General features: G+C 44.2%; 2 protein-coding genes across 2 annotated transcripts in view; both read right to left on the reverse strand.

Moving 5' to 3' along the window:
* CA10 (carbonic anhydrase 10) overlaps window positions 1-6,411 on the reverse strand; it is a 157,869-nt gene extending 151,458 nt beyond the window's left edge. Inside the window, exons 1-2 of the mRNA XM_063456229.1 lie at window positions 6,211-6,411; window positions 5,222-5,689 (exon numbers count right to left, since the gene is read on the reverse strand). Of these exons, the coding sequence (XP_063312299.1) occupies window positions 5,222-5,282 (61 nt within the window). The 5' untranslated portion in view covers window positions 5,283-5,689; window positions 6,211-6,411. The remainder of the gene's footprint in view (window positions 1-5,221; window positions 5,690-6,210) is intronic.
* LOC134612294 (uncharacterized) lies at window positions 6,408-13,603 on the reverse strand. The gene is made up of 3 exons (XM_063456633.1): window positions 13,523-13,603; window positions 7,047-7,750; window positions 6,408-6,968 (listed from the first exon to the last, which is right to left on the reverse strand). Exons 1-3 carry the CDS (start codon window positions 13,601-13,603, stop codon window positions 6,893-6,895), a joined length of 861 nt encoding a protein of 286 aa, XP_063312703.1. The 3' UTR covers window positions 6,408-6,892.
* Window positions 13,604-15,107: the final 1,504 nt, after the last annotated feature.

Raw genomic sequence — 15,107 nt, forward strand, 5'->3', positions numbered from 1 at the left:
TAACATGCAGTGTGTATGAGTGTATCACAGAGCTCCACAGCAATAAAACTCACAGTAACATGCAGTGTGTATGAGTGTATCACAGAGCTCCACAGCAATAAAACTCAGTGAACCATATCACAGAGCTCCACAGAAATAGAACTTACAGTGAACCCTATCACAGAGCTCCACAGAAATAAAACTCACAGTAACGTGCAGTGTGTATAAGTGTAATGCAGTGTGTCACAGAGCTCCACAGCAATAAAACACTGTAATGTGCTATGTGTATGAGTGTATAACAGAGCACCAAAGCTATAAAAAAACACTGTAATGTGCTATGTGTATGAGTCAGTGTATCACAGAGCTCCACAGCTATAAAACCCTTAGTAATGTGCAATGTGTATGAGTGTATCACAGAGCTCCACAGCTATAAAACCCTCAGTAATGTGCAATGTGTATGAGTGTATCACAGAGCTCCACAGCTATAAAACCCTCAGTAATGTGCAATGTGTATGAGTGTATCACATAGCTCCACAGCTATAAAACCCTTAGTAATGTGCAATGTGTATGAGTGTATCACAGAGCTCCACAGCTATAAAACCCTCAGTAATGTGCAATGTGTATGAGTGTATCACAGAGCTCCACAGCTATAAAACCCTTAGTAATGTGCAATGTGTATGAGTGTATCACAGAGCTCCACAGCTATAAAACCCTCAGTAATGTGCAATGTGTATGAGTGTATCAAAGAGCTCCACAGCTATAAAACCCTCAGTAATGTGCTATGTGTATGAGTCAGTGTATCACAGAGCTCCTCAGCTATAAAACCCTCAGTAATGTGCTATGTGTATGAGTGTATCACAGAGCTCCACAGCTATAAAACCCTTAGTAATGTGCAATGTGTATGAGTGTATCAAAGAGCTCCACAGCTATAAAACCCTCAGTAATGTGCAATATGTATGAGTATATCACAGAGCTCCCCAGTTATAAAACCCTCAGTAATGTGCAATGTGTATGAGTGTATCACAGAGCTCCACAGCTATAAAACCCTCAGTAATGTGCACTGTGTATGAGTGTATCACAGAGCTCCCCAGCTATAAAACCCTCAGTAATGTGCAATGTGTATGAGTGTGTCACATTAAAAGTTGGGTGTCAGTGTGGAATATAATATGACAAATTCAGATTGTTGAGAATTACTGAACATTTTCCCTTTGCTATTGGGTCCATTCTGAAAGGTCCAACATGAGAATCTGTATGGGCTCTTCAGGCATGTCATTGTAACATGGTAACATTATAACATGGTAACAGACTCACAGGCCCACACTACCAATCAGATACAGGCTAAATAAATGGACGAAAACACAGCTGATTTGCTAAAACCTGGCATGTCTCAGATGAACGGAAAGCTTTGAGCTGGTCTGGTTAAAGGTCTGAAGGTCCTTCTATCACAAGATGTACAATAAAAAAAAGACAAACTGTTAAAATATGAATAAACATACAAATCGGAATAAAAAATACAAAGCCAAGAGTGAGACTCATATCTTCCTTCCCTATCCTCACAAAATACATGCGCATTGTGGCAGTACAATTGTTTAAGCCAGTGTATTATCCTGGCCATTTCTGCGGAAGCGGTTCTCATAAAAAAGAAATAAAACATAAACAAACAAAAAAACAAACAAACAAACGTCTCTCCCAACACCAGAAGCTCAGATAGTTTGTGAGGAATCCAACTTTCCATTGGCCCCACAGCCTATCACTACCATTCAATCTTAAATAAATTTGGACGGACAACAAGGACATACAAATTCCACCTGATGAGCAGCAGCAGAGGGCCAGGCTTAGCATGCGGGGAACTCCCCAATTTGTTTTCAAAATACTGAAAAATGATTTGACAGAAAATGATGGCAGGACCTAAATAAATAACCTATAAGTAGCAGTGCTTATGGTACTTGGAGGAACCCTTTCGATTGCCTTAAAACAAAGTCTGAAATCTTCCTCTTTTATGAGATGATAAAGAAAGGAGTCACACAATAACACCGGATGGACAGATTGTATCTTCCAATCACCATCCAGACACATTTACTATAAACATGTAGTAACACGGATGCTAAATATGTTATTTAATATATGAGCTGTCTAATAAGAATCACACTGCTTCCTATGTGCCATTATGTGAAGATATATATCCCTCTGCCTCTAATGATTGCAAAAATTGCTATGTTTGTAAAGCACCCTGGATCAGAGCACTATATAAGGATTATTAAATAAATAATTGTAAGCATACAGAGCTTTTAAATCATAGCTTCACCTAAGTATCGACTGTCAGCATCTGTGATCATCAGAAAATTCTTAGAAAAGAGTAATATCACTACTACTAATAGTATTTACCCCTACGCCATAGAGCCATATTTATATCATATCCCCATTTAACATATTCAGTTATTGGAAGGCTCAGGGATATGAGTGGTTAAACATTCTGTGCTATGATCCTTTGCTACGTTTTTCTCTTTGAAACAAATAATTGGATTAAAATTGCACTTCAAACCCAAAAATCCCAACTACTAACACAACTAGCGGCCAATTTCAAACTGTGATTTGTTCCTATCTTGCTTCCAAATATTATTTTTTTCATACAAAATAATTGTATTTCCAGAATGATACTTAAAGCATATACAACATTTGAATACATTGAGTTGGGTAACTGCCAGGTTCCCAGGCCGGCCCTAGGTCGTAGGCCTACTTATATGATACATTGTCTCAATACTACAAGGTAGGTTGTTTTGTACTATAACTAGAGTGTTAATGCAAAGTCCCATTGCCTTGCAGAGACTCTTAAACTGTTTGCATATTTTTTTTCCAATGCTTTATCAGCAGGTGTTAATGTTTCATTGGGCCCAGGTGCTAAAATATACATAATGCTGTATAAACTATTGCTGTTGCAAAATGCAAACACATAAATCGTAATTAACAGATTATGGAAACACACTTTGAGTACTTAAAAATTTTGCAATTTACAGATCTGATCACATGACACCCCACACCTTCGGCAGCCTTGACAAGGATAATGACAATTTGTGATGTGACTGGTGTGCATGGCTGTGAATTGCTGTTTTATTAGTAAATATGGGTTTACATTTATGGCTACAATTGAATAGTTTACACCTGCCTGCTACACTTAGTCTCAAGGAGTGACCCTAATACAGTACAGTTCAGCTGAGACACAGGAGATGATTCAAAAATTCGTAGAATTTATACACCTAGACATGCACCCTGAAGTTACCCATCCTGGTTGAATGCACATTAAAATGACTGAAGATCTGTTTTTTTTTTTTAATTAAAAAAGTGGCCTAAAACCTTTACTGCAGGGAAATGCCATTTGGTATTGATTGACAGACTGGCTAAAGAAACAAGGTGTGGTTGCAGGTCTCTGGTTTGAACCAACTATAAAAAATATTATGAGTGCTTTGATGTGATTTTGGGTTGGAAGCTCACACCCATTGCATTCTGGAGGCGTAGGAACTTATCTGTAATTTCAGATAGATTCTGGATAGGCGGTACATGCAGCATCAGATACATATATAAGAAACCTTCATCATTCAAGCATGGAGTTGATATCTGGCTAGGCTGGAGGGTTTGCAGTTTAGCACAGCTCCAATGCCACTAGGCATGTAACCTTGGGCGAGTATTTAGACAAGGTGGCCATCGTATGGCTAATATTGACACAATCACTACCTAGGCTAATTCATCAGCTAATACAATACAATATGAAGTATTAAAACTGGATGCACTAGGCTCTCAAATATTTATCAAAATATATATATATATATTTTATTACAGTGAAATGATTCATTTAATGTCCTGTAAGAACCAAAATCATTACACATCCTCCAGGCAAACAACTGGTTAAACAAGTAATGCAATATCAACATCTGCAGATAGTTAAGCAATTCTATTTGAGAACTGAAAGAAGAAACACAAAAACAAAATAACAAATAGCTTTAGATAATGTGGAGTGGCAAATAAAATAAATAAAAAAAGGTAAAGTTAAGTGGAAAACCTCCCCTCTCCCCATTCTAATTTTAATAAAAGGGTTGGCGGACTGAATGATTTAATCCCGGATTTATATTAATGGACATTATTTTCCAAAACAAACCTTTTCATTTATAGGAAACCATATTTCACAGCATTTCTATAATGTGTCACTTCAAAGCAACTTATCACATGGAAACCAGAAATACAGTTTGGAGATTTTGGAAGACAGAACATTTACATTTTGTAAACACATCATATTGCCCCCAAAAAAGGAAATCTCCAAATAAAACCCACAAAATAACCCACACACATCCCCTTATATATTTATATGAGTGTGTGCATTAATGTGTGTGTGTGTGTGTATGTGTGTGTGTATGTGTGTGTGTATGTATGTGTGTGGATATGTATGTATATGTATGTGTTTGTGTATGAATGTGTGTGTGTGTGTGTATGTGTGTGTGTGTATGTGTGTGTATGTGTGTGTGTATGTATGTGTATATGTATGTATATGTATGTATGTGTATATGTATGTATATGTATGTATTTGTGTATGAATGTGTGTGTGTGTGTGTGTATATATGTGTGTAGGTACACAATTTGCAGTTAGTGATCCCAGTACCTGTGGTACCCCCAATATTAATTCCTTGGTGCCAACTCTGGCTAGCCAGCACAGCACACACCAATGAGATTTACATGTTTTGTGACTGGGATAGTACACATCTCAGTGCCTGCATATGGTAATTTGCAGCAATAATTTATAACATTTTTACACAGCAGAAGATGAGGAGTCTGAGAAAATAATCTGAATGACATGCATATATTCACACTGCAGATATCAAATATGCCCCCCCCCCCCCCAACAGAACCTCAGTAAAACCAAATTCTGGGGGATTTAACCCCTTAAGGACCAAACGTCTGGAATAAAAGGGAATCATGACATGTCACACATGTCATGTGTCCTTAAGGGGTTAAAGATGTAATTTAGGGTAATCTATCACAGCCCCTAAAATACAGAGAGGTTTTTGTTTTGGAGTGGGAGGAAGGAGGGGGGGGGGGGGATGAGGTATGAATTAATAGTTTATTACAGAAATCTAATTATTTAGCTACTGATGCCCATCTGAAGGTTCTGATCTATATTTCTATAAACACCTTGATTAAGCAGCCAGGAGCCAGCCAAGAAGCAATGCACAATATGATAATACACAGACCGTACCTGACATGCAAACAATGACATTTGCTTGCAGGACAAGAAAAATCTCCCAAACTATTTCCATTCTATAAATTTCATTCCATCTGCATCACCCAGAGGAAGTAGGGATATCAAATCACACTCTCCAAGGGTTCACCCTGGCTCCCTCTGTGCCTGTAGGTATTTTCCAGATTCGTTTACACATGTCCCAGTAAAAAAACAAAAATGTGATCAAGATCCACAAAAAATAATAATAAAAAATATTTATATATTGGAAGCCTTTATCCTTTCTCCAGGAAAAAAAAAAAACAACAACAACAAAATAAAATATATAAACTCCGAAAGCAGGTTCTCTACAGAGCAGAAAGTAGAATTCTTTTTTAATAAATGATCAGATGCATCCCATCCTCCTTGTAGTCTGTTTCCCAAAGATAGCCAGTTGTTTATCCATTTAATGTATTTTTCCAAATAGGGGTCATTCTTGGTAGGTTTCTGCAGCAAGGATAAAAAGTAGATAATGGTAAACCTAAGGAAATATATTAAACCTCTGAAATAAGGCAATAATAACTAAATGCTAATATGATATGGGGCTGGTCGATAGTATTGAAGACTGATATTTATCTCTGTAAGCAGTGCCCCTCTGCAGCCAGTAGGGGTCAGTCTAACCTCACCTACCTTCTCTTCTTCTCCCCTGTTGTATGGTGCATCTTGGGCTGACCAGGTGCTCTGTGTACCCCTGGCTCTCATATTGCTAATAGCTATTACTGTACTGAATTAAATATCTGTATTCAGACCATTTTAACAAAAAGACACCACAAGACACGGATAGCAGCAATCTGATAGGGAATGGACTGAAGAGATGATCAATAGTGCAATATGACTTCCATAAATGTTTCATTAAGCAGAGAGTTTCCTGACACAATAATGGAACATGGTGATTCTGCTTTTAGACAGAATTCTAGTAAATCTGCTGATCTGCATTGCAGCTGATTAATACACACGTTTGCACTTACCAAAGTATCCTACTGCTCCCTGGTTCTCTATTTGCTCCAGATAAGGCTGGTCTTCTAAAAGCTTTCCACTGTCCCCCCTGCTCCAGCTGTGGGTGATCTTCTCGAAATGCCCCCTCTGGTCCAACTAAGGGTGGTCTTCCAGAACGGTCCCCTCTGGTCCAACTAAGGGTGGTCTTCCAGAACTGTCCCCTCTGGTCCAACTAAGGGTGATCTTCCAGAACTGTCCCCGCTGGTCCAACTAAGGGTGGTCTTCCAGAACTGTCCCCTCTGGTCCAACTAAGGGTGGTCTACCAGAACTGTCCCCTCTGGTCTAAGGGTGGTCTCCAGAACTGCCCCCTCTAGTCCAACTAAGGATGGTCTTCCAGATCTGTCCCCTCTGGTCCAACTAAGGGAGGTCTTCCAGATCTGTCCCCTCTGGTCCAACTAAGGGAGGTCTTCCAGAAATGTCCTATCTGCTCCAGCTGTTTGTGCTCATCCAGAAGTCCCCTCTGCTCCAGGTCTGGTGGTCTCCCAGACGCTTGAAACACTGCACCGACCCCCCCCCCCTTCTCCAAACAGGGATGATCTCCTAGGAGCTTGAAGCACTGTCCTGCCCCTTTATCTCCTCCTTGGCTCCAGCTAAGGCTGTTCTAGAAATGCTGAAATACTGCTGGGTCCCCCAGTACCAGCTAGCAGTAGTCTTCTAGAAGCTTGCAAGATTGTATCCTGCTCCAGGTAGGGGTGGTTTGTAGTAGATTGCAGCCTGTATGTGGATCCAGGTGGGGGTCTCTCTGTAGGCAGCCTGTATGTGGATCCAGGTGGGGGTCTCTCTGTAGGCAGCCTGTATGTGGATCCAGGTGGGGGTCTCTCTGTAGGCTGGTGGATCCAGAAGGGGGTCTCTCTGGAAGCTGTCTGTCTGTATCTGGATCCAGGAAGGGGTCTCTCTGGAGGCTGGTGGATCCAGGTGCGGGTCTCTCTCTAGGTTGGTGGATCCAGGTGGGGGTCTCTCTGTAGACAGTCTGTATCTGGATCCAGGTGGGGGTCTCGCTGCAGGCAGCCTGTGTTTGTCTCCAGTGATGCTGGTGGCTTGTAACACTGTATCCTGCTCCAGGTGTGTTTGTAAAAGCTTGCTGTCTGTATCTGTGTGCTTGCTAAGAGCAATGTAAGCTTGCACCCGGAGTGAGCTGGGGCAGGGGGTGGCTGGGAGTTGTGCTGGGGCTGTATCTGAGCTGGGGGTGACTGGGAGTTGTGCTGGGGCTGTATCTGAGCTGGGGGTGGCTGGGAGTTGTGCTGGGGCTGTATCTGAGCAGGGGGTGGCTGGGAGGTGTGCTGGGGCTGTAGCTGAGCAGGGGGTGTCAGAGTGTGCTAGGCGGTCGTTGTTTCTGGGTGTGTAGTTCGGGTGACTGGGGTGGCTGAGAGTTATGTCAGAGTGGCTGTGAGTTGTGTTGGGGGCAGGTGGTGGCTGGGAGTTGTGTTGGTGGCAGGTGGTGGCTGGGAGTTGTGTTGGTGGCTTGGAGTTGTGTTGGGGGCAGGTGGTGGCTGGGAGTTGTGTCTGGTTGTGCTGGGGGTTATGTCAGAGTGGCTGTGAGTTGTGTTGGGGGCAGGTGGTGGCTGTGAGTTGTGTCTTGTTGTGCTGGGGTGGCTGAGAGTTATGTCAGAGTGGCTGTGAGTTGTGTTGGGGGCAGGTGGTGGCTGGGAGTTGTGTCTGGTTGTGCTGGGGTGGCTGGGAGTTGTGTCTGGTTGTGCTGGGGTGGCTGGGAGTTGTGGGGTTGCTGCGGATTCTTCCTGCAGCTGCTCCCGATCCGCTCGCGGAGAACGTTCAGCCAGCGAGACCCAGCTCAATGTGCAGCCAGTGTCTCCGGGAGGAGCTCGATCCGCCTGGTGGGGGCGCCAGAGGTCAGTGCGGCTGGAACTGCGGCTCATCACAGGCAGACTATCATCACTCACAGCCACAACACATTTTACTCTCAGCACTCACAGCCACAACACACTGTATACAGGCTGACTCTCAGCACTCACAGCCACAACACACTGTATACAGGCTGACTCTCAGCACTCACAGCCAAACACACTGTATACAGGCTGACTCTCAGCACTCACAGCCACAACACACTGTATACAGGCTGACTCTCAGCACTCACAGCCAAACACACTGTATACAGGCTGACTCTCAGCACTCACAGCCACAGCACACTGTATACAGTCAGACTGACTCTCATCACTCACAGCCACAACACACTGTATACAGGCTGACTCTCAGCACTCACAGCCAAACACACTGTATACAGCCAGGCTGACTCTCATCACTCACAGCAACAACACGCTGTATACAGTCAGACTGACTCTCATCACTCACAGCCACAACACACTGTATACAGGCTGACTCTCAGCACTCACAGCAAAACACACTGTATACAGGCTGACTCTCAGCACTCACAGCCAAACACACTGTATACAGCCAGGCTGACTCTCATCACTCACAGCAACAACACACTGTATACAGTCAGACTGACTCTCATCACTCACAGCCACAACACACTGTATACAGGCTGACTCTAGGCACTCACAGCCAAACACACTGTATACAGCCAGGCTGACTCTCATCACTCACAGCAACAACACACTGTATACAGTCAGACTGACTCTCATCACTCACAGCAACAACACACTGTATACAGTCAGACTGACTCTCATCACTCACAGCCACAACACACTGTATACAGGCTGACTCTCAGCACTCACAGCAAAACACACTGTATACAGGCTGACTCTCATCACTCACAGCCACAACACACTGTATACAGGCTGACTCTCAGCACTCACAGCAAAACACACTGTATACAGGCTGACTCTCAGCACTCACAGCCAAACACACTGTATACAGCCAGGCTGACTCTTATCACTCACAGTCACAACACACTTTATACAGAATGACTCTCAGCACTCACAGCCAAACACACTGTATACAGACTGATTCTTAGCACTCACAGCCACAAAACACTGTTTACAGAATGACTCTCAGCACTCACAGCCAAACACACTGTATACAGGCTGACTCTCAGCACTCACAGCCAAAACACACTGTATACAGAATGACCCTCAGCACTGACAGCCACAACACACTGTATACAGGCTGACTCTCAGCACTCAGAGTCACACACTGCACGTTATATATAGATAGTCCTGTACTCAGAGCCACACACTGCAGACAGTCCTGTACTCACAGCCACACACTGCACGTTATATGCACAGTCCTGTATTCACAGCAACACGCTGCACATTATATACAGACAGTTCTGCACTCACAGTCACACGCTGCACATTATATACAGATAGTCCTGCACTCACAGCAACACGCTGCACATTATATACAGACAGTCCTGCACTCACAGTCACACACTGCACATTATATACAGACAGTCCTGCACTCACAGCAACACGCTGCACATTATATACAGACAGTCCTGCACTCACAGTCACACGCTGCACATTATATACAGACAGTCCTGCACTCACAGCCACACACTGCACATTATACAGACAGTCCTGTACTCACAGCCACACACTGCACATTATATGCAGACAGTCCTGCACTCACAGCAACACGCTGCACATTATATACAGACAGTCCTGCACTCACAGTCACACGCTGCACATTATATACAGACAGTCCTGCACTCACAGTCACACACTGCACATTATATACAGACAGTCCTGCACTCACAGCAACACGCTGCACATTATATACAGACAGTCCTGCACTCACAGTCACACGCTGCACATTATATACAGACAGTCCTGCACTCACAGCCACACACTGCACATTATACAGACAGTCCTGTACTCACAGCCACACACTGCACATTATATACAGACAGTCCTGCACTCACAGTCACACGCTGCACATTATATACAGACAGTCCTGCACTCACAGCAACACGCTGCACATTATATACAGACAGTCCTGCACTCACAGCCACACACTGCACATTATATACAGACAGTCCTGCACTCACAGTCACACGCTGCACATTATATACAGACAGTCCTGTATTCACAGCCACACACTGCACATTATATACAGACAGTCCTACACTCACAGCCACACACTGCACATTATACAGACAGTCCTGTATTCACAGCCACACACTGCACATTATATACAGACAGTCCTGCACTCACAGCCACACACTGCACATTATATACAGACAGTCCTGCACTCACAGTCACACGCTGCACATTATATACAGACAGTCCTGTATTCACAGCCACACACTGCACATTATATACAGAGAGTCCTACACTCACAGTCACACACTGCACATTATATACAGACAGTTCTGCACTCACAGCCACACACTGCACATTATATACAGACAGTCCTGTATTCACAGTCACACGCTGCACATTATATACAGACAGTCCTGCACTCACAGCCACACACTGCACATTATATACAGACAGTCCTGCACTCACAGTCCCACGCTGCACATTATATACAGACAGTCCTGCACTCACAGTCACACGCTGCACATTATATACAGACAGTCCTGCACTCACAGCCACACACTGCACATTATATACAGACAGTCCTGCACTCACAGCCACACACTGCACATTATATACAGACAGTCCTGTACTCACAGCCACACACTGCACATTATATACAGACAGTCCTGCACTCACAGTCACACGCTGCACATTATATACAGATAGTCCTGCACTCACAGCAACACGCTGCACATTATACAGACAGTCCTGTATTCACAGCCACACACTGCACATTGTATACAGACAGTCCTGCACTCACAGTCACACACTGCACATTATATACAGACAGTCCTGTATTCACAGCCACACACTGCACATTATATACAGATAGTCCTGCACTCACAGCAACACGCTGCACATTATACAGACAGTCCTGTATTCACAGCCACACACTGCACATTATATACAGACAGTCCTGTATTCACAGCCACACACTGCACATTATATACAGACAGTCCTGCACTCACAGTCACACGCTGCACATTATATACAGACAGTCCTGCACTCACAGTCACACGCTGCACATTATATACAGACAGTCCTGCACTCACAGCCACACACTGCACATTATATACAGACAGTCCTGCACTCACAGTCACACGCTGCACATTATATACAGATAGTCCTGCACTCACAGCAACACGCTGCACATTATACAGACAGTCCTGTATTCACAGCCACACACTGCACATTGTATACAGACAGTCCTGCACTCACAGTCACACGCTGCACATTATACAGACAGTCCTGTATTCACAGCCACACACTGCATGTTATATACAGACAGTCCTGCACTCACAGCCACACACTGCACATTATACAGACAGTCCTGTATTCACAGCCACACACTGCACATTATATACAGACAGTCCTGCACTCACAGTCCCACGCTGCACATTATATATAGACAGTCCTGTACTCACAGCCACACACTGCACATTAAATACAGACAGTCCTGTATTCACATCCACACACTGCATGTTATATACAGACAGTCCTGCACATTAAATACAGATAGTCCTGCACTCACAGCCACACACTGCACGTTGGGTGGCAGATTAGATGGCAGGCTGGGTGGCAGACTAGTGACAGGTTATGTGACAGGCTGGGTGGCAGGTTAGATACAGGTTATGTGACAGGTGACTGGGTGGCAGATTAGATGGCAGATGGCAGATTAGATGGCAGGCTAGTGACAGGTTATGTGGCAGGCTATGTGGCAGGCTGGGTGGCAGATTAGATAGCAGGCTGGGTGGCAGGCTAGTGACAGGTGGCACGATGGGTGGCAGGCTAGTGACAGGTGGCACGTTGGGTGGCACATTAAGTGGCACGTTAGGTGGCAGGCTGGGTGGCAGGTTAGATGGCAGGCTGGATGGCAGGCTAGTGACAGGTTATGTGGCAAGCAGGGTGGCAGACTAGATGGCAGGCTGGGTGACAGGCTAGTGACAGGTTATGTGTCAGGCTGGGTGGCAGATTAGATGGCAGGCTGGGTGGCAAGCTAGCGACAGGTTATGTGGCAGGTTAGGTGGCAGGTTAGGTGGAAGGCTGGGTTGCAGACTATGTGGCAGTTTGAATGGCAGGCTGGTTAGGAAGCTGGATAGCAAGTTAGGTGGAAGGGTGGATGGCAGATTAGATGGCAGGCTGGGTAGCAGGTTAGTGACAGATTATGTGGCAGGCTGGGTGGCAGGCTTGGTAGCAGGCTGGGTAGCAGATTAGATGGCAGGCTGGGTGGCAGGCTAGTGACAGGTTATGTGGCAGGCTGGTGGCAGGTTAGGTGGCAGGCTGAGTGGCAAGTTAGGTGGAATGCTGGGTGGCAAGTTAGGTGGAATGCTGGGTAGCAGGCTGGGTGGCAAGTTAGGTGGAATGTTGGGTGGCAGGTTAGGTGGAATGCTGGGTGGCAAGTTAGGTGGAATGCTGAGTGGCAGGTTAGGTAGAATGCTGGGTAGCAGTCTGGTTGGCAACCTATCAAAGGAAGGAGAAATGGCAGAGGTCACACAGTTGACCAATCACAAACTAGAGGAGTGGCTGAGATCACACAACCAACCAATCGTAGGCTGAGGTCAGGAACTGCTCATTTTAAAGCAACTACTGCTGAACCCACTTCCTTGCAGAGCCTTAGCTCACATGAGAACTTATTATGGACAACACCCATAATAAATACATGGTCGGCACCCATAATATATACATGGTCGGAACCCATAATATATACATGGTCGGCACCCATAATATATACATGGGGGGCACCCATATTATATACATGGTCGGCACCCATAATGTATACCTGGTCGGCACCCATAATATATACATGGTCGGCACCCATAATGTATACCTGGTCGGCACCCATAATGTATACCTGGTCGGCACCCATAATATATACATGGTCGGCACCCATAATGTATACCTGGTCAACACCCATAATGTATACATGGTCGGCACTCATAACATATACATGGTCGGCACCCATAATATATACATGGGCAGCACCCATGATATAGACATGGTCGGCAGCCATAATATATACATGGGCAGCACCCATAATATATACATGGTTGGCACCCATAATATATAAATGGTCGGCACCCATAATGTATACATGGTCAGCACCCATAATATATACATGGTCGGCACCCATAACATATACATGGTCGGCACCCATAACATATACATGGTCGGCAGCCATAATATATACATGGTCGGCACCCATAATAAATATATGGGCAGCACCCATAATATATACATGGTCGGCCCCCTTAATATATACATGGTCGGCACCCATAATATATACATGGGCAGCACCCATGATATAGACATGGTCGGCAGCCATAGTATATACATGGACAGCACCCATAATGCTGTCCATGTACATGGTCGGCACCCATAATATATACATGGTCGGCACCCATAACATATACATGGTCGGCACCCATAATATATACATGGTCGGCACCGATAACATATACATGGTCGGCACCTATAATGTATACATGATCGGCACCCATAATATATACATGGCAGCACCCATGATATAGACATGGTCGGCAGCCATAATATATACATGTTTGGCACCTATAATATATACATGGTTGGCACCCATAATATATAAATGGTCGGCACCCATAATGTATACATGGTTTGCACCCATAATATATACATGGTCGGCACCCATAATATATACATGGTCGGCAGCCATAATATATACATGGTCAGCACACATAATATATACATGGTCGGCACCGATAACATATACATGGTCGGCACCCATAATATATATATATATATATATATATATATATATATATATATATATGGTCGGCAGCCATAATATATACATGGTCGGCAGCCATAATATATACATGGTCGGCACCGATAACATATACATGGTCGGCACCCATAATGTATACATGGTCGGCAGCCATAATATATACATGGTCGGCACCCATAATATATACATGGGTGGCACCCATAATATATACATGGTTGGCACCCATAATAAATATATGGGCAGCACCCATGATATAGACATGGTCGGCAGCCATAGTATATACATGGACAGCACCCATAATATATACATGGTCGGCACCCATAATATATAAATGGTCGGCACCCATAATGTATACATGGTCGGCACCCATAATATATAAATGGTCGGCACCCATAATGTATACATGGTCATCACCCATAATATATACATGGTCGCCACCCATAACATATACATGGTCGGCAGCCTTAATATATACATGGTCAGCAGCCATAATATATACATGGTCAGCACACATAATATATACATGGTCGGCACTGATAACATATACATGGTCGGCACCCATAATATATATATATATATATGGTCGGCAGCCATAATATATACATGGTGGGCAGCCATAATATATACATGGTCGGCACCGATAACATATACATGGTCGGCACCCATAATATATATGTAACGGACCGTTTCAGCATAAAAGGGAAAAATCCGTTTAGGCGATAATCCCCTTTTCTGGATACAGGCACAGCTACTGCAGAACACCACACTCCCGATCTGGATACGAAATAACACTCCGAACTGGAACAGCTGAACAAGAAAAGCATACAATCGGCTTACACTCTTGGCAGTCAGCTTACAATCCAATCCCCCCCAAGAACGAGACGACACTTCATTTTGAGGGTTAAGCAGGAACTCAAGACTGGGACACCCAGTCTGGCTTTTATTACCAACAAGTACATACAGGACACTCCCAGGGGGAGGATGAAATTAACCAATCACATGGATGTACCTCCCACACATTTCCTCCCCTTAGATTAACACTTAACACAATTATACTGTACACCTTTTTCCCCAATTCCTGGATGTACCCCAAATACATATGCTACAC

This window comes from Pelobates fuscus, chromosome 5, assembly GCF_036172605.1.
Source record: "Pelobates fuscus isolate aPelFus1 chromosome 5, aPelFus1.pri, whole genome shotgun sequence".
NCBI classification, from domain to species: domain Eukaryota; kingdom Metazoa; phylum Chordata; class Amphibia; order Anura; family Pelobatidae; genus Pelobates; species Pelobates fuscus.

What these genes read in the sequence shown, in the direction of transcription:
- LOC134612294 (XM_063456633.1), bottom strand. Translation starts at nt 13,603, where the DNA reads ATGTACATGGACAGCATTATGGGTGCTGTCCATGTATATACTATGGCT. An exon ending in ATATCATGGGTGCTGCCCAT is followed by an intron (nt 7,751 to 13,522) that starts GTATATATTATG and finishes CATAACCCCCAG; the next exon opens with CACAACCAGACACAACTCCC. An exon ending in GCCTACAGAGAGACCCCCAC is followed by an intron (nt 6,969 to 7,046) that starts CTGGATCCACAT and finishes AGAGACCCCCAC; the next exon opens with CTGGATCCACATACAGGCTG.